General features: G+C 39.7%; 2 protein-coding genes across 5 annotated transcripts in view; one reads left to right on the top strand and one right to left on the bottom strand.

Annotated features, from left to right (window-relative positions):
* Positions 1-7,264, top strand: part of ZZZ3 (zinc finger ZZ-type containing 3) — a 36,928-nt gene extending 29,664 nt beyond the window's left edge. For all 4 annotated transcript variants that reach the window (XM_057416937.1, XM_057416947.1, XM_057416920.1 and 1 more), the window contains exons 10-12: positions 1,363-1,497; positions 4,050-4,150; positions 4,509-7,264. In XM_057416937.1, coding sequence (XP_057272920.1) covers positions 1,363-1,497; positions 4,050-4,150; positions 4,509-4,653 — 381 coding nt within the window. In that variant the 3' untranslated portion in view covers positions 4,654-7,264. The remainder of the gene's footprint in view (positions 1-1,362; positions 1,498-4,049; positions 4,151-4,508) is intronic.
* A 901-nt stretch (positions 7,265-8,165) lies between these two features.
* The window catches only part of AK5 (adenylate kinase 5), a 90,772-nt gene continuing 76,455 nt past the window's right edge, over positions 8,166-22,482 (bottom strand). The window contains exons 11-14 of the mRNA XM_057416977.1: positions 21,110-21,273; positions 19,996-20,112; positions 16,952-17,140; positions 8,166-9,173 (exon numbers count right to left, since the gene is read on the bottom strand). Of these exons, the coding sequence (XP_057272960.1) occupies positions 9,063-9,173; positions 16,952-17,140; positions 19,996-20,112; positions 21,110-21,273 (581 nt within the window). The 3' untranslated portion in view covers positions 8,166-9,062. The remainder of the gene's footprint in view (positions 9,174-16,951; positions 17,141-19,995; positions 20,113-21,109; positions 21,274-22,482) is intronic.

Here is a 22,482-nt window from a genome sequence, read left to right as displayed (position 1 = left end):
CTCATAATTATAATTGATCAGGCCTTAGAAATTCATCACTAAAGAACAAGCCTTCAATAAAGTTACTAAATAATGCAGATTCTTTAATTGTCACAGATTTGTAAAAAGTTGAAATTATGTGTATAGGCTACATTAGAAGAATTTTGATTACTGTCTTGTAGTTGTTTCCCATAACGGAACATTCCTGTCGGTATAGGATCTGCAAACTGCTCTACATCAGTAAAGACTTGTCATCTTTGAAAACAGCTGGCATCTACCCAGTACAGCTGCTACAATTAAATAGCCATCTTGAAATGGGTATCTGAATTAGAAAGAGAGCTGCTGCCTTCTAACATTGAGGTCTTCAAACTTTGTGGAAGAAAAATGCATGAGAAAAAACAGAAATGGCATGTTTCTTTTAAAAGAAAGAATCATTTGTTGTAAATCCCTGGCAAAGTTGTTTGCACCAGCCAGTAGGGAGACAAAATTCTTCATGATTTAGCAAAAAATAGCCATCTGTTTTCTTAAGCTGTTAAGAGACAGCATGAAGTAAAGGGATGAAGGAGCTGGATAACTGAAACTTGTACTCTTCCAGTCATGGAATGAAGCTTCTCATCACTTTTTTTCTTACAGGTAAAGGTGAGAAGTTAATATTGTTGAGATGGACTGTTGTCTTATAATAAAAAAATACATGTAATGGATGCTTGGTACTGACTTGATTTATGGATATTTTAAAAACCTGAGTTTGTGTAAAAATTCTTAAAGCTGTAAAAAGTTTTTGGGGTGTCATTTGTTTTTAGTATTTTCTTATCTTAGAAAGCACATCAGAGCAGTTGATCATAGCTATCATTAATATTATTCCATACCATCCCACAGAATAGTAAAAAGAAAGAGCAATTAACTTTGATAAAACTGACCAGAAATTTCAGTTCTCAAGTATAATATCTGTTGCTAAGCATTTTAAACTAAAATAAAGCTAAGGCTTCTACTACAGCTACAATTTTACCCCCAGTGTATGGGTAAGTTGATTAAGTGTGTATTGCAGTTAGGCATGTAATGATCTCATCTAATGAGCTAATGAGAAAAAAACCTGGAATTAGTTAGGCGCTGCTCTCTCCTTTATACTACAGCTGAAGTCTTCACCAGAATCAGCTTGTTTGTGTTTTTTGTTTTAGTGCAAATAATAAAGTATAAATAATACAAAATAAAGTGTAAATTTTGTATATGCTGTTTTGTGCTAGGTTTTAAATAATAATTGCCCAGTAGAGTTCTTAGGATATATTGCCAATGTTTTCTCAAAGGTTATTAATTATACATAGGGATTTATGGAATATACAGTCTCAAAGTAAAGAATGTTCCTCATTTTTCTTTAACCATGAACAGGATGAAGAGAGTATTCCAATAACATATCGAGAGTTACCTGAATACAAAGAACTGTTAGAATTTAAAAAATTGAAGAAACAGAAACTCCAGCAGATGCATGCAGAAAGTGGATTTGTGCAGCATGTGGGATTCAAGGTGAGTTTAAGAGATGTTCTTCTGTTACTCAGTGGATTGTAAATATTTTCAAAGACAACATGGTTTGGATTTCCTAAAAAGGCTTTGTTTAATAGAGCACATTTGGTTCCTTGGTTCTTGCTTACTGTTGTCTGCTTTTTCTTGTACTTTTTAATAAAATCAACCCAAGTAACTCACTTTTTCTCATAGCTCAGGTTTCACTGACTACTGATACTGTGTGGAAATGAGTAAGCGTGCTGCCTTTTCCTCATTTTTGTTATGAAAACACAACCTGAGATCTGTATTAAATCATTAAAGATTTGATTTGACACTACACTCTGATTTGACAATGATTCATTGATGGTGATTCTCTATCATTTTGTCTCTACCTGAGGCCAGAGAAGGGACAGAGATTTCAAATGAGAGCAGTAATAGATTAATAATTTGTTTGTTTTATAGCAGCTTCCCAATTCTATCAAGTACTGGCTTGCAGAAGTTGAAGCGACGACATGAAAAAGTGTTTATGTGAAACGAAGAAATTAAATGTTAAGTTAAAATAATGTGTTGTCTCAGGCTGCATGAAAGAAAGGACATCTCTAAACTATATTTTCTAGTTTGCAAGGGATTTTCTGTGTAGCTGGTTGCTGTGTCAGAACAGGTTCTTCAGCTGGTCTAGTGTTATGCAGCAAGTATTTTTTCCTAATCCCTATTTATATAAGAATGTGAAGATACTCGGTTTAAATTTCCATTCATAAGGACTGGAAAATTAAGACAGGCTCATTAGCTGACACTGACAGATGTAATCATGTTGTTAAACCACCAAGGTGTTCTTTATTTTTGCTATTTCTCTTTGATTTGGGAAGATTAAAAGAGTGAAGTTTTAAGACAGATCAGACTCCTGGGTAACAAATTGGTTGCTTTGCTAAAACTCTGAAACGTAAATTGGCATTATGCAGTGTAAGCATTCAAAGTTTTAGAAGTTTCTTTGCGATCTGAATCTGATTTTATTATGCATTATAGTAAGCTATGAAATGGCATAATTATATGCTATTTTCCCTTAGGAGTGGTGCCTTGCTCTGTCCACAGGGTTGGATGTAGCTCACCTAATCAGCAGACATTCAGAACACTTAGTTCTGCGTGGCCTTCAGCCTCATTTACTACACATTATTCAAACTTTACTTTGAATAATGAATTATTGAATCCCTAGTGGGCTTTTTATGGCTTTCATTGCTGTAATATCAGAGCACTTTGCAAATAGGTTTTTTTTTTCCTTCGGAAATGAAAGGCATGGTATTATTTCTGCTTCATGGGGAAAGGGAAGTCAGAGCACAGAAATTAAGGTCAAGGGTTTCCACTGTCTTGGTTCTCAAATTGAGATAACGGGAACCAGATGGTTTTGGTTTTATTTCAAGTATTTAGTATTATTCTGAAGTTGATGTTTTCAGAGAACAGTCCTGAGTGTGCTTAGTCCCTCATTATCAGCCCTCAAACTCTGAAAGCCATCTGTGGAAGGAAGGGATGCAGCTGTATCCCTTTGCAAATAAATCTGTTTGTAAGGTGTTTGTAATCCTGAGTGGATTAATTGTGGCCAGGAATGAGCTATTGTTCAAATGGGTTTCAGGGATGCTGCGAGAGAACTTCAGGTTCTGGAGAAAGATGAGCTATGGGAGCACAGGGAGGTTTCCCATGTTTTCAGTCCTATCTCTCCAGCAGTGTTCATAGTTCAGATTTTTTGAAAGTTCTCCTTACCTCCAAGTCCCATTTCCCAGGTTTTCTTTATCAAATATTCTTGCATTTCTGTCCCTATTCTCCATCTTCTCATGAATTTTTCATCCAGTCTTGATGTTTTGTTTGCATTTTGTTTCCTCATCTTCATGCCATACTCTTCTCTCACTCAGCTCCTGTTGTGTTGTCCCTGATTCTTCTCAGGGGATTAGCTCTCCGCTTCTTGCTCAACTTTAGTTTTAGACTTCTGTTCCCTTCCCTGAACATGTTCTCCTGCTTCCTTCCCAGCCACCTGGCTTTTCATTCCAGCCCACGTAAAATGTGGTGTTACATTTCCGAAGTCTGATAAGGACATCAGTCTGACCTGTTGCAGCAGCCCATCAGCAGCCTCCCAGCAAGCTCTGCTGGTCTAGTCCTGCTGCTTTCTTCTGCCGTGGAAAGTGGATCTATAGTTACACATTTTCTATGGTTGGACATAAGCTATAGAAGCGTAACATTCATGTGCTGTGTCACAGCAGTTCTTACAGCCACGTGGGGATAAGCAGTGACTGCAGGCAGGACTAGGTCTGCTTCTGTTGAGCAGGAGGATAATGTCAACATGGAGCATTTGGGACACAAAGCGAGAGAAAAATTCATCAATCCCCAGGGCTCTGGAGGGCCTCTCATAGAGTACAAGGACTTCTTTATCCAAAACACATTATGATCTCTGGTGAGGGGAATTCAGCTCTGGGCTAGCAGTAAATGACATACGTACAGGTCTTCCTTTAATGGTGTATTGGTGTACAATGTTAGTAATGCAAGTGGTTACAGTTGGTGTGTTTTCAGTGCTCTTCCATTTTGCTTCACAGTGCGATAACTGCGGAATTGAACCTATCCAGGGTGTTCGGTGGCACTGCCAAGACTGCCCTCAAGAAATGTCCTTGGATTTCTGTGATTCTTGTTCTGACTGGTGAGCAGCAAACACTTCTACTTGTTTGTAATTAGCTTGAATCTCTTTATGTGGCTTAGTTGCTATGTATGTTGGAAATCTTTGCTCCAGCATAGGAAACATATCCTGTGTTTGGGTAAAGTGGAAGATACTTTAGTTTGTATTTCTAGGAGATACATTTTGTAACATATTCTGGATGTATAAATCTTTTTTTCCTAATGCAGTGGACAGGTTTGCGACTGTTGAATAGTGGGGGAAATTACACTTTAGGAATTAGTTGGTACCAAATTCAGTATGAATCTGTTAATATGATCACTGTTTCTGAAAGTTAAGGAAAATGATTGAATTTTAAACTGTTATCTTTTTCTTTCCCTTGCAGTCTGCATGAAACAGAGATTCATAAGGAAGATCATCAGTTAGAACCTATTTACAGAGCAGAGACATTTTTAGACAGAGACTACTGCATGTCCCAGGGCACCAGTTACAATTATCTTGACCCAAACTACTTTCCAGCAAATAGATGACATGGGAAGCAGATCTACCATCTTGGGCTTACTATCCTCTTTGAAAAATAACAATGGCACCATTGTTAGTTCTGTGCACATTTTGGAAAGACTCTGCTTTCCCTGAAATGTCACTCACAGCATGACAGCTTCCTGGGTGTACTTGTCAAACTACAGCTTTGAGCTGTCATGGTTCTAGATCACTGAACAGCAGCTGAACATTCCTAGTGTGCAGAAGGTTTCACTGGGAGAGTTTTCTTTCACCACGTTAGTCATTTTTAGGTGGTGAATCTAAACACAAAAGAAAAACATACAAAAGGGTGAGCCAGAAATGAGAGCACACATTAAAGATAGAGTAAATTCCAAAGGCTTTGAAGAACTTGGTCATAATGAGATCCAGAGGAGATGAAGTATTTATATAAAAACAGTTTAGTAGCTTGCAGTTTTGTTGTGAAATAGTTTTCAGCACAGTAACTGACTTCTTTAGGCAAGGTTTTAACCAATGACAGTGTTTGCTTCTAGGATATACTCTAAAAACTGCTCACTGTCTCGGCGATGGTTGGTTACAGGCCTTTATTAAATTGGAGCTGCTTAATCCCATTGACTTCCAATTTTATTAATTTTGGTTGGGTTTTTTATTTTATTTTTTAAACCACAACAAACTCTATATTACCAACAGTGAAGCACTACAGGGGGCAACTGTGGCATTGCTTCCTTAACCAGCTCATGGTGTGTGAATGTTATAAAATTGTCACTCAGATATATTTTTTAAATGTAATGTTATATAAGATGATCATGTGATGTGTACAAAATATGGTGAAAAGTGCCAGTGGTAGTTACTGTGTAAAGTCTCTAATACTCAACATTAACTCCTTTAAAATAAAATACACAGCCTTCTGCCTCTGTATTTGGAGTTGTGAGTGCAACTCATCAAAGAAAACTGCCTAATATAAATCATATATATGGTAATAATTTTTCCTCTTTTGTAGTCTGCACAAGATCCATGAAAGATTGTATTTTTATTACTATTTAAACAGTGATTAAATTTAGCCTGAGCAGTGAGCAAGGGTTCACATGCATTCTTTTATACTGCTGGATTTTGTTGTGCATCATTTAAAACATTTTGTATGTTTCTTCTTATCTGTGTATACAGTATGTTCTTAAATAATGTTCAATTGTCAGGAGAACTGTGAGAAATAAACTATGTGGATACAGTCTGTTTATATATAGAATGCTTGCTGTGACTTCCTTTCTGTGTAGTTCTGACTTTTTAATCAAGATGGAAAACATTCAAAGGACATTTTAATACATCATCCAAACAGTCACTGTGCAGCGCTGCGAGATGCCCAGTGCCCTCCTCCTCTGCTGTTCATTTCCCTGGGAGCTGGTGGTGCTCTGCGCCTACTAACACCCACCTCGCCCTTGCAGCGTTAGAGTTCTAGTTTTACTCGTACCTTATGCGCAGACTGTTCTTTATCAGATGTCAGAAACCCCAGATTTCAGTAGCCTCGGGACACTGTATGCCATTGTCTGAGAAGCTTTGTAATTATTGTGACATATTTTAGTTAATATATTTTCTATTGAACTGTATAGCTTGTGATTCAGAAACACTCGCTGATTTTATAACTGTAAGAAACTTTCAGTTGCTTTGAAACTTGAGTACTCAGAATAATGAGCTAGAGAAGAAACTAATTTGACTTAAAGAGATGGCAATAAGAAGGATAATTGGCTGGCTGCATCTAAAAACTTTAAATATAAATTGATTAGAATGAAGTTTTGCAATACCTTTAGGTGTAGTTATTTTTTGCTTTAAAAGATGATTCAAAGCATTTAATCTGTTCAGAAGGTAATACAGTACAGTTGCTAAGACACTGAGCAGGTATCATATGTAAACATATCTCACGTATCTTAATATACTTAGATGAATTTAATAAACCTTAAAAAATACTACACAAAAATTCACAGGATGTATTTTAGTTTTCAGTCAGAAAAGATTACTGCCCTGAGAGGCTCTCTAATGACTAAAGCATGTGCTTTCCACACCGTTCGTGCTGTTTGTAGGAAGCTGAAGCTGGGGAAGGTGTTTTATCGGGGAAAGATTCTGTGGTAATGCTTGCTTTCTGTTGATACCCTGAAAAAAATGGTTGGATGAGAATAATAGAAGTGCATTAGTGAAAATGTTCAGTCATCAATTTAGGATGGCTTGGGAAGAACAACAAGCCGTGGTGTAATTCGAATGAGTTTGGAAGCAGAAGGAGGATTTCAAGTCTGAATCACCCAAGCAAGAAGTATCATGGATAAGTCCTCTTTTTATTGACTATGTATAAATATTTGTATTTCCATATGCATGCATATACAGCTATTTCTGTTGCATACATAACATACGCAAATAGGTACCTAATGCACATACACTCAGTCAAGCATGGGAGGTTTTGGTTTTTTCCATTGAAAAGACCAGAAGAAGCAGAAAGAAAAATTAAAACTGAAACTGTATGTTTTGTAATTTGATTTAAAAGAAAAAGAGGACTAGCAGCTGATGTTGCCTGTGTTCCCATCCCACACAAGTACGGTACGCCACACTTTTTAACTTATATTGTAATTACAAGTAATAAAAGATACTGCAGAGCACCTACACAGATGAATTTGCAACTTCATGATAACTCCAGAGTATTTTCCTGCTTTTTGAGGCAGAGAATTTTACTTTATTTTTTTGGAAAAACTACTACAACCCTGCAGCACACAGCTGGTGGTGCTTCCAGGCTCGGTTTAGAAACACCAGCCTTCTTCAGCTGACGCATTCTCAAAGTCTCTTCCTTAAAGCTGTTGTACTGCAGGCGTTACTGGTCACTTGACGGCACTAGTCGAGGTGGAGAAGCACTTCTAGAGCATCAGTGGTAAAACGTAGGCTATAAAAGGACCCAGGAAAGAAGGAACATCCAGGATATGAAGGATAAGGACGTTTTAACCAGTCCCTTACATATAATTGAATTAGCATTTACATGGCAAATGCCAAGGAAGAGAAAGGAACCAGAAGAATGTGCCCTGAATGGAAAAAGGACATACTCTGTAAGCATGCTGATTTGAGCGCTATTTTCAAGTCATGTACTGTGCTTTGAAAAGGATTAAATCCACATATACTGTAACAGAAATCATTACTCCTCCTTTTTGTACATGTTTTATTTGTATTATGTCTTCATTACAAGAAAGGTAACTTCAAAAATACAAATCTGCCGCATAAAATACAACATTGACAGTAAGAGCAGTCATGCAGCCCACTTCAGCTTGAGTTCGTCCAGTAGATCCAGTACGAGGATGCAGTTACTTCACAGGAATGTCGAACAAGCTTTTATTTAGCTATCAGTATACCAAAGAAACCACGATACTTTGGTTAACCGAACAGAAATACGATGTGACTATTACAGACTTCTTTGCAAATATTACAGATAAATGGCTTACTAAAGGTGCAAGCAAAATGAACCCAGTCACCCATAATGGTTTTCTATTTTGTTATCTTTTTATTCCCACCCCCCTCCCCCCCTCTAAGTTTTGGCGATGCCAGTACAAGACAATAGATGATGATCTGAATTTTGCAATTGAAATAGTTCCCATGTAGGATTTAAAGAAATCTCCATACATTCTTTCTCATAGTCAACTTTATATGTAGACTTAATACAGTAAAACTGCTGTTGATACGGGTAATTACCGGATTGCACATTTAACTACACAATACAATCATCATTTTCACCTCGGCTCACAAAACTGGGAAGTTGTCATTTATAATATCTTACAATTCTCAGCACAAGACAAGTCCCAGAAATGGCGTCTGCTCCATAGTAATGGATTGACAGGCTTCCACGGTATTTAATAGTGTCTTCACCTTCAGTTAATTTTTCTGCTTCTTCTTGCAATACAGTGTTCTGGGGACATGGGAAAAGTTTATTTTAACCTCTAGCCTGACTGATTCCAGCTGTCTCACAGCTGCATGTAACAGAGAACAGATTTTGGTCTCTGAAGCCCAAGAACGAGCCAAGTGACACCATTAAAATTAATACTGTTAATTAAAGTAATAATCAATGGGAAACTTGTATGCAGCAACGTTAATATGCTAAATGGTGAGTGAGGTGGTGGAGGAGCTCGCTGCCTGCCAGGCACTGTCTGATTTCCAATCAAACGAATGAGATACCAACCAGAGCTGCTGTTCATGCTGCTTTAAACTCATGAAGAGCAAACAGCCAATGAAACAAGATGGTTCTTAGAGTTAGCACACAAACCACTCCACTGAGTGTGCTGTCGGAACAGAGGAAAAAAGATTTTGCCTAAAAGAACATACCACATGCACGAATCCAGATACCTCTCGAGAAAGCAGTATTGCTTTGAACAGCATTTTAGTCATGACTGTCAAGTGCCCGTGAGTGAGGCTGCGAACACAGTTACTGCGTTTCTGTGGGATAACAAAATGCCGCCTCTTGCTTGTTCAGAAAAGAGTCAATGGTCTTGCAGATGTCCAGAAAAACCTCCTCTTGTGTTCTTTCTGCATCAACCTGTGGAGCAGGCAAAACACATCAGTTTTGATTAAGACACAAAGATTTATCTCAGAATCTAAACACTGACACCAAAAAATGTTCCAATATAAAATAAAGGTTGTTGCGTTTCATGTTATAAGCATTCCAGTGTAGAGAAGCAGCTTCCATAAACCCAGTTATTCACTGTTTCCACAGATTTATGTGAGAAGTTTCTGTAGGCTCCATCGCCTGGAGCAAAGTTCGTGAATCAAATGAGGGAGCTTAAGCTCCTTCTCCTTAGTACTCCTGTTTTAAAGTGAAATTACACCTCTGATATAAAGAACAGTTTCAAAAGATACTTAGAAACTATTTTGACATTTAATACCCTCTGAAAGAAAACTAATAGAATAACTTGGGTATCATACCATTAATAACATGAATAGAACTGACTTGTTAATTTGTCATCTAGAAGGGTCAGGCAGGGTATGTAATGCTTTGATGGCCTAAAAGTTTTCAGGTGGCAGTAGCTTGTGTTTCCGTGCATTTGTACTTGCAGGCTGGGTGAACTGGATCTGGTTTCATGATGAGCTTTGGGCGACACATGTTTTACAGTGGCGCTAGTTTTGTTGTACAAGAACTTGCTTTCATTGAAGACTTTTTTTTTCTCTAACACCCCAAGGATTCTGTTGTGGCCAGAGGTTGTCCAGGCTGTTCCAAGTTACTTTTTGTGACTGGACTTTCAAAAGCACAGTGAAAGCCTTGAGCCTTTACCCAAAAGCAAGCTTCCTCTCTGCTCCTCCATGCTTGGTCTTTCATGCATGCATGCCATGGAGTTTGCACACATTTAAATGGACCTATGAGAACTTTGCAAGAGCCTGTTCTGAACTGTGCGCTGCATTTTCATCCCCAACTAGGACGCCAGACAGCTGCAGTGTTTGAAGGAGACATTCGTGACCATCATGCTTCCTGACAGCTCTTTGTTCTGCAGGAGACTAAGAGGAGTTTCTAACTCCAAGAAATGTGTTTCTAAAATAGGCCGTGCAGTTCCTCTAGACACAGTGTTGGCTTGCAGCCTGTACAGTCTGACTGCACTCCATGTACGTTTAAGTCCCGCGGTGCCAAGTCTTGTGTGGGAGTCAGCAGCTGCTCCTTGCAGAGATCCAGCAAGGGATTGCATTCACACTCCATAGCTTGGTTTCGCTCTTGGTGGCATCCACAGATGCTGTGAGGTTTGGTCCCTTGTTGCATCCTGTTGGAAGTGTTGGCACATCCAGGCAGCCTGCCTCCACACACAGCAGTTCCAGCACTGGGAATGGCCAGCCTGGCTGGCCTTTAAGGAACTTGCCCAACTGGGTCCAGGCCTGCAGGACTCACTGCAGGGGTATCCTACAGCCTGAGCTCAGCTGCCCTCTCCTGCCTGGCAAGCTTTCAGTGGCTTCTCTGGCTTCCTTCTCTTGCTCTCTGTCACACTTGTGCTTGCTGCTTTAGGTAAAGCTGAAGTACGCCTATACTGGAATAGTTTGTGAAGCAGCAGGTGGTGCCTTAGAAAGGTCAGTTCTCAAGGGCTGCACATCTCTCAGAAGCTTTCTGGGCCACAGAAACAAAGGGTTCAGGAGAGGGTTACTTATGAGTAGCAAAGAGAAAAGAGGAATGGTGAGCCATTCTGGACCAAATGCCCACCTTCTCCAGTTACAATAAAACTAGCAATTCCCATCTCTGCTGCCATAAACCAGCTTGTTTTGCCTGTCTCAACTGCAAAGACACCTTTTTTCATATTGCTATCCCACAGGAAATATACTACTACCAGGGCGAAGGCCACAGCCGTTTCAAAGCTCTCTTGTCTTAATATGTATTTTTATTATCTCTTTATGCCATAAATACATGTGCACTGATCTGACCCCATCAGAACAGCTGATTGCTGCTGGCTTTTTGGTGACCTCGTCCAGAGCTGGGTCTGATACTCGGTCTAGGTCTAGGCACTTCTGATGAAGAACTGGGTTTGTAAGAGTAGAAATTGCCACCCTTTATGGCTGGCTGGAACACTGACTTCCAAACTGCCACGGTAAAATACGGGTAAGCATGACAGCACCAGTGCTTCCCATGCTGGCCTCCTAAATAACAAAGGTCCAATTCATAAAACTAACTTAAAGTCATGGCACAAAACTAACTTAATGTGACAATAAGTCACAGCCAGTGCCACAGTAATTCAATGGTGCTCTCTGCAGCACCAGGAGAAAACAACTGTATTTCTCATTCTCAGATTACAGCAAATTTCATAAATTAGAACTATTCTCAAGGTTATTCAAGGCTACTCTCTCCTCATAAAAGCAAGATCCAGATACAGTTTTCCATAGTGCTTCTGCATTTTTGACACTTGTGGCTTCTGGTAATATCAAACACAGAGAAATTTAATGAGCTCATGTGGAAAATGACTGGACTAATCATCTCCAGAGTGCAATGTTGCTCCTTCTGGCATCAAATCAGCCAATTAACTTTTCAGTCATCAAATCTCCATTTGTTGTAGGTTTGGGGATTGAGAACCCTAAATGCATACTGCCAGTGAGAAAAACCTGAGTGTCTGTAGAGAGGATGGCTGAGGACCACTGCATTCAGACAGACTGAGATTCTGGGATAAATTCAAATCAAGTTCAGCTGTGTTGTCACTAAGGTTTATATCTTTGCCGCTAAGAGGGTGTTAAAAACCTCTTTGAGACTGTCCTGGTTCTTGGAGCAATGGATCAAGCTGTCTGGAAATGCAGTGGAAACTGCCCAATACCTATTCGCAATTGGTGTGAATTTACTGCTGTTTTATCTCTAATCCCCTGCTAATGTTTCTGATGTATTTTTCTACATCTTACGGGTCACAAGCCACCAAGGGGGTGTGACACAGAAACACTTGTTCCTTTGTTTCCCACCTACTTCCCTACCAGGGTTAATGATTCTCTGACAACCTTTCAAAAGACAGCAGTAAATTACATACCTGCTATCACCAGTACCCTTGGTTCTCCCTCCTCTAAATGGAAAATTACACATTTGCCCCTCCCCGAGACATTTCTAACAGGGGATCGGTATGAGAAGGCTCAGAAGTGGAAGATGCTGAGAGGGTGGATTGTCTCTTATGTTTTCATAACAGTTATGGACAATAACTGCTGCTTACTCACCATGTGACTTCAACAAAGAGTAGAACAACACTGGAATAAGAAGAAACAAAGAAAAACGCATTTTGGTTGAGCTTCATAGGCTAACCATGTGATCTGAAATAGAGAAGGTTTCTGGGCATCCCTGAAATCCTCTTCTCTGGACTACCTTACTTATTTATTATACTCTTGCCCTTACTCTCAAATTACCTTGAATAAGGAACCTGTATTTAAGACACCTACTGGATATCTTACTTTAGCTAGGTAGGATCAGTTTTGTCTTGCTTGACTACCAATGCATTGTTCTTCTCCATTACTTGTAACCCTCCTACATACTGTCACTTGAAGAAATCTTTAAAGGATGAGTCAGGTATTAGAAACAATCTGTTTTTTTTTCCTCCCTTTCTTCTCAATTGACAGAGGGACACATATTCTAGGGTATTTACATTTAGCCATGTTAAAAGACAAGTAGGTGCCTGCTAAATTTTCAGATGCACTTTCTGGTGCAGCTGTCGTGAAAATCACTGAGAAATAGATTTTAAACCCTTAGTATCTACCTGCTTACTACAGCTACCTTAGTGCGTTTTGTTTCATTTAATTTCATTCATCTGAAACATCTCATTCCCAGAGAATCAGGCAGCTTGGAGCTGTTGTTTCTGTGAGTAGTGCCTTAGTCCCTGCGTGGGACTAAGTCCCAGTGCAAGGTCTCTGTTAAAAAGCACCCTCTTGGTGTCCCTAGGGGCAAGTGGGTGTTCAGTAACTATGAAAGAAATAACGGAATATTAAACTATATCCTGAAACTATGAGTTTTAAAAATTTAATTGGAAAATTTATAACTTATTGTTACAACTACTTTAACACAAGAAACTTATTGTCTCAGCAGAAAAGTGAGCAGAGGACACTGCCATTCATCAGCCAGTTTTATCTTCCCTTGTAAATACATCCCCAGCAGTTCCATCACTGTTCTTCATCTCAGCTGGGGTGCTGAAAGGATGACTATTGTTTATTCCTGTCAGGTTCACAGATGTTTCACCTGCACCTTCCACACTTCTACTGTTGAGCAAAAGCACTGACAGCTAATCTTGGTCAAAGGGGAACAGTCCTGATCTTTTGGCAGCTTTGTCAGGCCACTGCTCTTGTTCAGAAGTCAGTGGAATGGAAAAAGATTCCATTTCCAAATATCACATTAGTTATTTAGGAATGCATGGATGCACAATAATCTGGGTTTAGAGAAGGTCACAAAATTCTCATTGATCAAAATGGGAATGCTGTTACAACCATATACCTTTGTCTCTTCTGTGCAAGTAAAGCAAAGAGAATTCCTACTGACTGCAGAGGAAGCTAAGTCAGACTTGAGTTTTTCTAGCCCGGCTGTGCTCTTTAGGCTCCTTCCATCCATGCTGTAACACCCATTTAAATGCAGAGAATAAGCAAGCTAATGTGACAACGTAGTCTCAAGCACACCTTGATATGGTGTGACAGCCCAGGTCCTCCTCCGCTGAGTCCTCACCTAACAGCTAACTCTCACAGCAGAATTTTGCTGGCCTTATGTCAAGGACTGAATTTTACATTTGCATATTCAATCGGCCTGTTTCAGGACTGAAAGCTTTTAGGCTGAATGGGACAAGTTGAACACGTACCACTATTAGCATGTGCTGTTCCCGATCTGTGGAAAACTTTGCCCAGCCCTAAATACACTTAAAATGGAGAAATCAAATAATACCAAATAATACCAAACAATACCAACGCCAACCCTATTTTCTTGTTAAACGAGTCTATTTAAGAAACCTGATTTTCTTATCTGTGGCAAAGCAGGGAGTGTGTGCTGCAGTTAAGCCCTACAAGACTTGATCACTTACACAATTTCACCTAGAATTATTAAAGGTGCTTAGTCACACACTGCATGCTGGCATACGTAAGTTGGCTAGAAAAGGTTAATATTGAATCTTCATGGCAGTTAGGTGGTGTTTAATATTCCTCTTAAAATCCCAGCATTCTCTGAATGATGAAGAAAATACATGGCTGTAATCTCAAGGGGCATAAAGCTCACAGGGGCCTTCCACGGAAGAGCTGTTCCTGTTTAAAAAAACAAGCCTGGGCAGGAGTAACTTCCCAGAAGAAGGCAACTAAAGATTCTTTTAGACCCTTCTTCTCTTCCTTTCTTAAACAGATTTTCTTCAGATGCTTTTGGCCGTCGCAGACTGATCTGGATCTGCAAACAGCACCTTCAGGTAAGACACTACTTCCCTGAAGTCTTCCATCAGTATTGCCTGAGGAAAAGCATGCACAAGCCTCTGGTCCATAGTTACATGAAGGTCCATGGGTTATTTTAAAAACATCCATCAGTGTAGATGAGAACTTATTTTAAGAGGTCTTTAAATCAACATTTGTAAATCAACGTTTGTGGCGTTGCCTGAAACGGATTAAGAAACACATAAACAGTTCTTTTGGTGAGCAGAATTATAGAGGCAGCAGCATCTTTATGGCAGCATTAGTACCTTCATCCAGTGTTGGTCAATGCTGGAGAGTAATAAAACCCACTTAGGTGTGAAAAGATTCCCAAAGCTCAAAACATGTTATAACTAAAATCAGAACGAAAAATACTAAACACGACAGGTTTGCTTCTGCTCAGGCACCAGGCTGCAGGCTTGTACCCAGGGCTGGCTGAGGGTGACGAGGACAGCTTTGGGAGGCTTAATTTTAAAAGCCTGCCTCTGGTGAGTATTTTGGCACTGTTCTCTAAACGCTGATAAATGACTGAACATGTACTTGTCTGCTTCATAAGGGTTTGGGGGGGGACACATCTCTTTATTTAAATCCATAATGGAATCCCATCTTTGATACCAAGTGTGTATTTTATCAGTTTCATAAAAAGCAGATGAGGTAGACACTGCAATACAGAGTACCTGTGTTCAAGAAAAATGGACCATGTTTTTGAACCTTTAAAGGATATTTTACGTGATAATGTTTATAAAGCAGATTTTACAGAGTTTTCATACCCAATAGCTCCATCCAGAAAATGGAAGCACGTTGAACACCGACATTCATCAGAAACAAGTACAATACAGACATTGTCAGACAAACAGTGTAACCCTTGTTCAAGCAATGCACAAATATTTTCTAACATGCAAGCACACAATGCTAGTTCCTCAGAACACTTAATGGTAAAGAGTACAAAGCACATATCCAGTTCTGACCCCCAGACTAGGCAAGTCCCTTAAGGAGCTAATGAGCTATAAGCTTTTAAGAAAAGACTGCATGATTTAACATTGCACAAATTGCATAGGAGATGGAGCAGAAACTTGCATCTGAAGTATTAAGGAAGGACAAGGAGAGTCCAGGTCAAATGAAATAAGGCAGACCATAAATACAAAATCCATGTGGAAGTATTTAGTGTGGTTTCGTTCTCTCTCTGGGGCTGTCACTTCCTTGATGCTTCAAAAAGAGAAACGCTGTGGTAGGCACAGCTCACTGAAGTAAGAGATACAGAAATCTCCGTTTTCCTTTGCATAGCACTGTGTTGGCGTATTGGGTATTGGACTGAATTCTTAATTAGACACATCCTTGCAATGTTGGCAAGGAACCTCATCAAAGAAAATACAAATAAAACCAGATAATGGTTCTTCAGCTTAAAAAAAGAAAAGCAACTGAATTTTTTTTTCTGCCATTCTAGAGCTTGCCTTCGGTGTACTTACTGTGGGCTTAGCAAAGAACACAAATCAGGACTCTTCCTTTGAGTATCATTTTCCTCAGGACTACATCATTCATTCTGTTCTCAGGTCAGGATATGGGTGCATAAATTAGCTGAATGTTTCTCTTTTGGGAACTTTGTAGAGGAGAAAGGTTTGGGATCTGTGATTTGCATGTTTGCTACCACCTCTAGAAAAAAGCTCCCATAACATTTCCAGAAACTATTATTAGATTCTTTCCCTTTTAAGACTAGAAGGATCAGTAGGACTAGATCTTTCTGTAGCTGAACATAAGGGACAGTTTGCCAGAAGAGAGCAGAAAAAATTATGTAAACCCCATAAACTTCCCATGTAAATGAGTTCACAGATGTGCCAGCATATACATCAGGTAATTGCACTGATGGAATATTTCTTGCTTCTCTCTAAAGTTTTGATTAGAGGATAAAAAGAAAGCTTTAAATATCACATCCTGAGCAGGTGTAAACTGAGGTAATTCACTGAAATTAATATAACTGTATCATTTAAAATATCAGCAGAAAAATCTTTCTTGTGTGCAGGTCTGTTTTATTTCAGGATATACACTGTCAGTTTTGTAAATTTAACTAAAGGGCTTTGGATTAACATAAACTTTCATCTTAATTCTGAAAGCCCCTATAAAGAAATAAACCTGATACTTAAAGAAAAGCTTTCCATCATTAATGTTTAATAAGAGAGTCTATGCAGGTGAGGTAGTGATTCAGGATATTCTATGATTCTATGATATGTTCTCAGATGCAGGATAAATCTGTGGGTTTATTCTTTCAAGTTCGACTGTGGAACCCAGAAGTTTGTAGAAGTTGTAAATAAACCAGGGGAGCATAAGATGAGAACAAACTAGAAAGTGCAGAAATGAATACAGTTCATCAATGGTGTTGTGACAGTGTTTTCCAACTATTGCTTATATGATGGAAGTAAAAAGCAATAATTTAATTTAAAAAGTCAAGCAGTTTACCTTGCATAACTGTGTCTTCCTTTCATAGTATGCAATCATAGGTTTTGATGCTTGGTAATAGCTTTCAATTCCTTCCTTGATGGTTTCAGCATTATCAGTGTGCTGACTGCTCTGATTTCTCATCAGAAGGCGACTGCTCATTGTTTCTGTGGAGCAGTCCAGGCAGAACACAAGTTTTGGTTCCCCAATCTAGAGACAAAGGAAAACATCAAGTTTTCAAACTGCTGGCCTGGTAAAACTGGCTTTGTTTGGATAATTTTAAAACAAAATGCTACCGAAAAGGTCATCAAGGAATTTATCAGCAGATTACTTCTGAATTTGCCTATGCAGAAGTTATGCTTATTTACAAACAACTCTTTTTGTAGCAGCACTTAGCAGCATTCAAGATGAAGGCTGTGTTTGATGGGGCTCTACATACACAGAGAAAAAGTGATAAGATCTGAAAAATGCTGGCTACTAGGACTGCAGGCTGAGTCTAAAGGGATAAACTCCACTCTATCAAGTAAAATAAATGTGTTACAGAATCAGAGAAAAGCAATGTGGTAATTTTTCTATGCAGTTATGTATTAGATCCTTCAGTGATGCTTTCAGGCTTTTTCTCATTCCTTCCCTTTTTAGCAGGGATTTGGAGAACACCTTTTAGGAAAGAATGAGAAGTTCTTGAGAAAAGACAACTGCTCTTCACACTAGTGATCATCAGAAAATCATGTTTTTACAATGGCTACAGCAAAGAAAGTCTAAATGACTGACATATTGGAACTGTCATTGCTAAAATTGTTGAAAGCCCTTAAAGGAAAAAATATTCTAAAGGTAAATATTCCATGCTAGGCCTTCTGCATTTGACTGAGGATGTCTGGATTACGTTGACCTTTCCACCACCTTAATGACTTTCTAGGACACGGCTGAAGCAAGGGAATATGTTGGACAGTGCAATGACAGGCTTTTATCCATCCATTTTTTCCACACAGCTCAGAAAACATAAATGCTATTAGTAGCAGCAGTATTGGGTGTAGGGATTAAAAAAGCCAACAATGCAGTTTTAACAGTGCAAAAGACTTATATTGAGAAGTTAAGAAAGATGTGGGCTCATACAGTGATTCAAACAAATGTCCTTTTTGTATAACTGGACTAGGATGGTGAGAAGTTATTTCCTCCCCCTCCACATGAGGAACTCTGTGTCTTTTCTAAATTAGAATAAATGTGAAATGATTCCTTTAATCAGTTATATCATCACCTCACAATGAGGATATAAAGGAGTCCACAGATCAGATAACAGTATCTTGTTTGATAGACCAGGTTTGATTTGCTTTTGAAAAACCTGTTATGTTTCTCTTAAAAGTTTCAAAGTTGCTGTTCTCCAGAATTCACAAAATGTTACAGAAATGTCATTCTGCCAAGTTAAAAAATTGCAAGAGTAAAAGTCATCAGATATTACAGCAATTTGTATGACTGGATTTTTTTAAAGTTACTGTTTTCCTGGCACAATTTAGCTTAAATAATGTGTGTTGTGGGAACATCTGCAGGAAGCCAAACAAGTCTAATGTATTGGGTCTTTATTCTGTCTTACTGGGTATCTTCTCCCTGCTGATGTGGAACTTATAATTTAATATTGTTTTTTACTTTCCACTTAGCAGAAAGACTGAGGAGGGAACAGGGATGTGCTTCCCTAGAATTATGGCTAGGTAAAAGTACAGTTATATCACAGAAAGGAATTGAGCAAAACTGGCTGGAGACTGAGCTTACATAGACTTACTGAGAAGCTTACAGCCAGCCAAGATCACCCTGTGAACACTGAAGTGCATACACGGATACAACAGGGTTGAGTTGGCACGTTCAAAATTACCACTTGGGGTGCTTGTATTTTACTCCAAATGTCAAAGGCAGCCCCGGGCTACAGGATCTTTTGCTCTGCAGTGTCTACAGGAGCTGAAAGGAGCTCTGCTTTTGCTCTGGATGCATCAAGACTTGTTTGCCTGGCAATGCCTCAGTCCAGGACGCTCCAATCTCTTAAATCCTGCTTTATAGCATACACCAGCGTTCACAGGACATGACACGTATGCCTGCCAGAAAAGTAGTACTGCTGAAATAGTCCCTCCTTCTACACAAAATGAAAGAAATCTCCAATGTCTTTGTAACAGTGCATGACATTCTAGTAAACGAACTAACAGATTGACATTTCTGTGAATGGTGTCTATAACAAATTCTATTATGCATTAGTTTGTTCAGCTTCTGATGCCTATGTCTTGCTAGGGTTTTGTGGTAATCAACTACCCAAAGCAGCTAAAGGTTCAGATGATCCATGAAAGTTTTATTACCTTTTAAACTTGAATGGGAAGTTTGTGGAGTGTAATCTGAATATAAACTTAACTACTTACTCTAGCTAACCAATAGTTTTCTCCTAAACCCTGGCAAATTCATTCATAGGGCTTATAGAGAATATTTTCTGCAGATAGGGAAATGTACAGCTGAGACCTCTCAGTAGGTCTTAGCACATACTGAGGAAATCAATAACTCTCTGAACTGCCATGCAGTCACTTGCAAAACACTCTTTTTATGGCTGTGCCACCTCTTACTCATCACAAAAATAAAATCTGTGTTTTGCTGTTTCACAGTGGTAGCACGCTGTAAAAGAGCCGGCTCAATGGTAATAGATACTGACTGAAGTTATGTGCTTTCATGAACCTACCTCAAATAGCACTCGATGAGATTTTCACAGTAAGTACAGCAGCCATCCACTAGAATTATACAAATGATTCTAAAAATGGTGCTTTCCACTAAATGTGAATTGTTCCTGGTTCATATTAAATTTGGGTAAAATCAGCTTTTACTTCTGCTGGTATTAGAGGGTCTGTGTAGGTGAGGGCAAAAGCTGGAGTTGCTATATTTATGGGGTGCCCAAGTTTCAGCGATCAGCAGTACAATGCTGTTGGGTTGGCTGTTTACATGTCCCCATTGCAATCAGCTAAAGATGGGCACTCAAGCAGCATCAAAAGTACAGGTGTATCTTAATAGGAGTTATAACAGCATTACAATTATATGATTACCTTGCTCTCAAACTCTTCTGCTTCTTTCAGCTCTTGGGGATACCCATCAATCAGAAAACCTTTTGTGTCCCCCAACTTGGAAATCATGGCTTCCTTCAGTAGCTTTAGGACAATACCCTACATTGAAAAGAAAGGGAGCAACTTGGTTAATTATAAGAAAGATTGATACATTGTTTGTTACACCGACTTTAGTCCTAGGCCCTTGACAACTGCCTTGTTTTGCTAAGAGCAGGTCCTGTAAATACAGGTGTTTTTCTTGTCCTGCAGGCAGCAGGGCATCCGTTTTTTATTCTCTCAGGTCCAGCTGTGCTACATAGGTCTAGTGTTGCAAACCATCCAAGAGTTCCCAAAGTGTCCTCTAGACAGCCGGGAATATTTCATAGATTCAAAATTAGTATCTGTGAAACTGGAGTACTGCTGCAGCATTTTGCAATCTGATTGCATTTGCTACATCATTGATATAATTACACTACATGGAATGCGATAAGAGACCCCATCTAACCAAACACACTGAAGAGCAAAGCAATCAAAATCAAGACTCGGCACAGCTTTTAGTTTCCCCCAAGCAGCACTTCCCAGTATCTTTCATTAACAAACACATTCTACGATCAAACTGCACTTGCTGAAGACCGAAGAGTTAGGGCTGTGGACCTGCCATGTAAAAGTCAAGTCCAGCTGGGAACGACAGACTCTGTCTTCATAGTGACCATTAAACTGCAGTCCAGCTGCTCTGGGATGTCAGCCAGCTCTGCAGGGAACTGCTGCAGGTATTGTAAATTAGAATAGCTGCCAGGAGGACCAGCTCCGAATCTGAAATGGGAAGCTACAAAATTGGCATCAAGTTTCTGTTCCCTGTACTTATTCTTACATTTTGCAATGCATAGTGCAGCTTGTGTCTCACTGTTTTCATGACTAATTTGTAGCCTCTCTGAGTCAAATGCAAAGAAATACTGGCAGAGAAAGAAAGATCTGGCAATGAGGAAACTTCTCTCTCAAGATGCAGGTTAATTTTACTTAAATCATCAGCTCTAGTCTCTCATTTCCACCCTTTTAGACAATCTACTACCACTGCCTTTGTTTAACCATTAGGACCCCAAATAAAACTGTTGCTTACTCCAGGCACAGGTTCACCACATTCCATGATGTATTTGATCAGTTTGCTTCTCTCTGATAATGATGATAACTCATTTTGGAGAAGGTCACCAGTGGACAGGTGAGTAAATCCATATTTCTTGGCTAACTGTTCGCATTGGCTACCTTTGCCAGAGCCAGGCCCACCTTTGTGAGGGAAAAAATATATAAAATTAGAAAAGATTTCTAACTTCTCAAACTATAGCAACCAAGAAAATGGGAGGAAATGGATGAGACTGTCTATTTCAAAATTCACTTTTTTTTTTTAAAAGACACTATACAGTAGAACAAGTCAGATACTTCCCTTCTGCTGGCTCAAAACGTGCCCTGAAGTTGAAGGAGTTAACAACAGTGTGAAATCTCTTGCAGGAAAGAACCTGTTCCTAAAACACCATTACCATGTAAAGGGACAACATAAACTAGACTGCCGGTGGGGAAGGATATTTCAGTGTACGTTCAGCTTGATAGCTGCAACAAATATTAGCAAACTAACATCCACTGCATCCTTGGGAGAGAAATATTTTGCCCCCATTTGTGGAATGGAAAGGTATAGGTAAAGAGATGGTGAAACCTGCCTCTGTTATGTGGGATACTGCACACATAGGTGTACATTAACTAAACCCTTTTGCATTATAGTGAACGTAAAATTTCACAGTGCTTGTGCTGTTTCGCTTGGAAAGCTTTCACATCCTTGTATGTCTGCAGGTAACAGAGCCAGGTACTGAAGCTGCTCAATACTGACGAAGGCTCGGTCATGGCCTCCCTGCAGCCGCAGCACTGGCTTGCTCTTCAAGCATGCTGCAGGGAAGTGCAAGAATAAAACACCGGGCAACAAAGGGCACATGGAGACCTTGTTACCACCTGCTTGTCTACATCCACAGCTGTAAAAAACAACTGAAAACCACCTCTGAGCCAAGCCTGGAGCCAGACACCAGGAGGGGTGCAGGGAGTTTCAGCTCAGGTGAAGCTGCTCAAATGATTTTTCCACAGGCTGAAAGGAAGGTGTCTGCAGCCGGCCCTGCCCCTAGCCACTGGGGGTCTGTGGGAGACAGGGACAGGGACAGGGCAGGGCAGGGCAGGGGCTCAGGTGACTGCTGCAAGTGTCAGAAATGGCACCTGAACCCTCCCTCCTCCGTTTGACGGGAGAGAGAACATCACCTCAAGAGACCCAAAATTGCCCTTTTTTTCAGGGGCAGTCCCAGAGACCTTGGACATCCCTTTGCTCTGCAGGTGCTGCCATTGCCCTGTCCCACCTCCTCAGTGGAGGTGCCTGCTTTTCCTTCCTCACCCTGAAGGCCAACCATGTGGAACCCCAAATGCCTATTCAGCTGCTTGCTGAGGGACAGCAGCCAACCT

This window comes from Pezoporus wallicus, unplaced genomic scaffold, assembly GCF_028554395.1.
Source record: "Pezoporus wallicus isolate ANWC-B61680 ecotype Strahan unplaced genomic scaffold, APGP_CSIRO_Pwel_v1 contig_5908, whole genome shotgun sequence".
NCBI lineage: Eukaryota > Metazoa > Chordata > Aves > Psittaciformes > Psittacidae > Pezoporus > Pezoporus wallicus.
The sequence above is the reverse complement of the archived record's forward strand: the minus strand, read 5'-3'. Positions and strand labels throughout refer to the sequence as shown.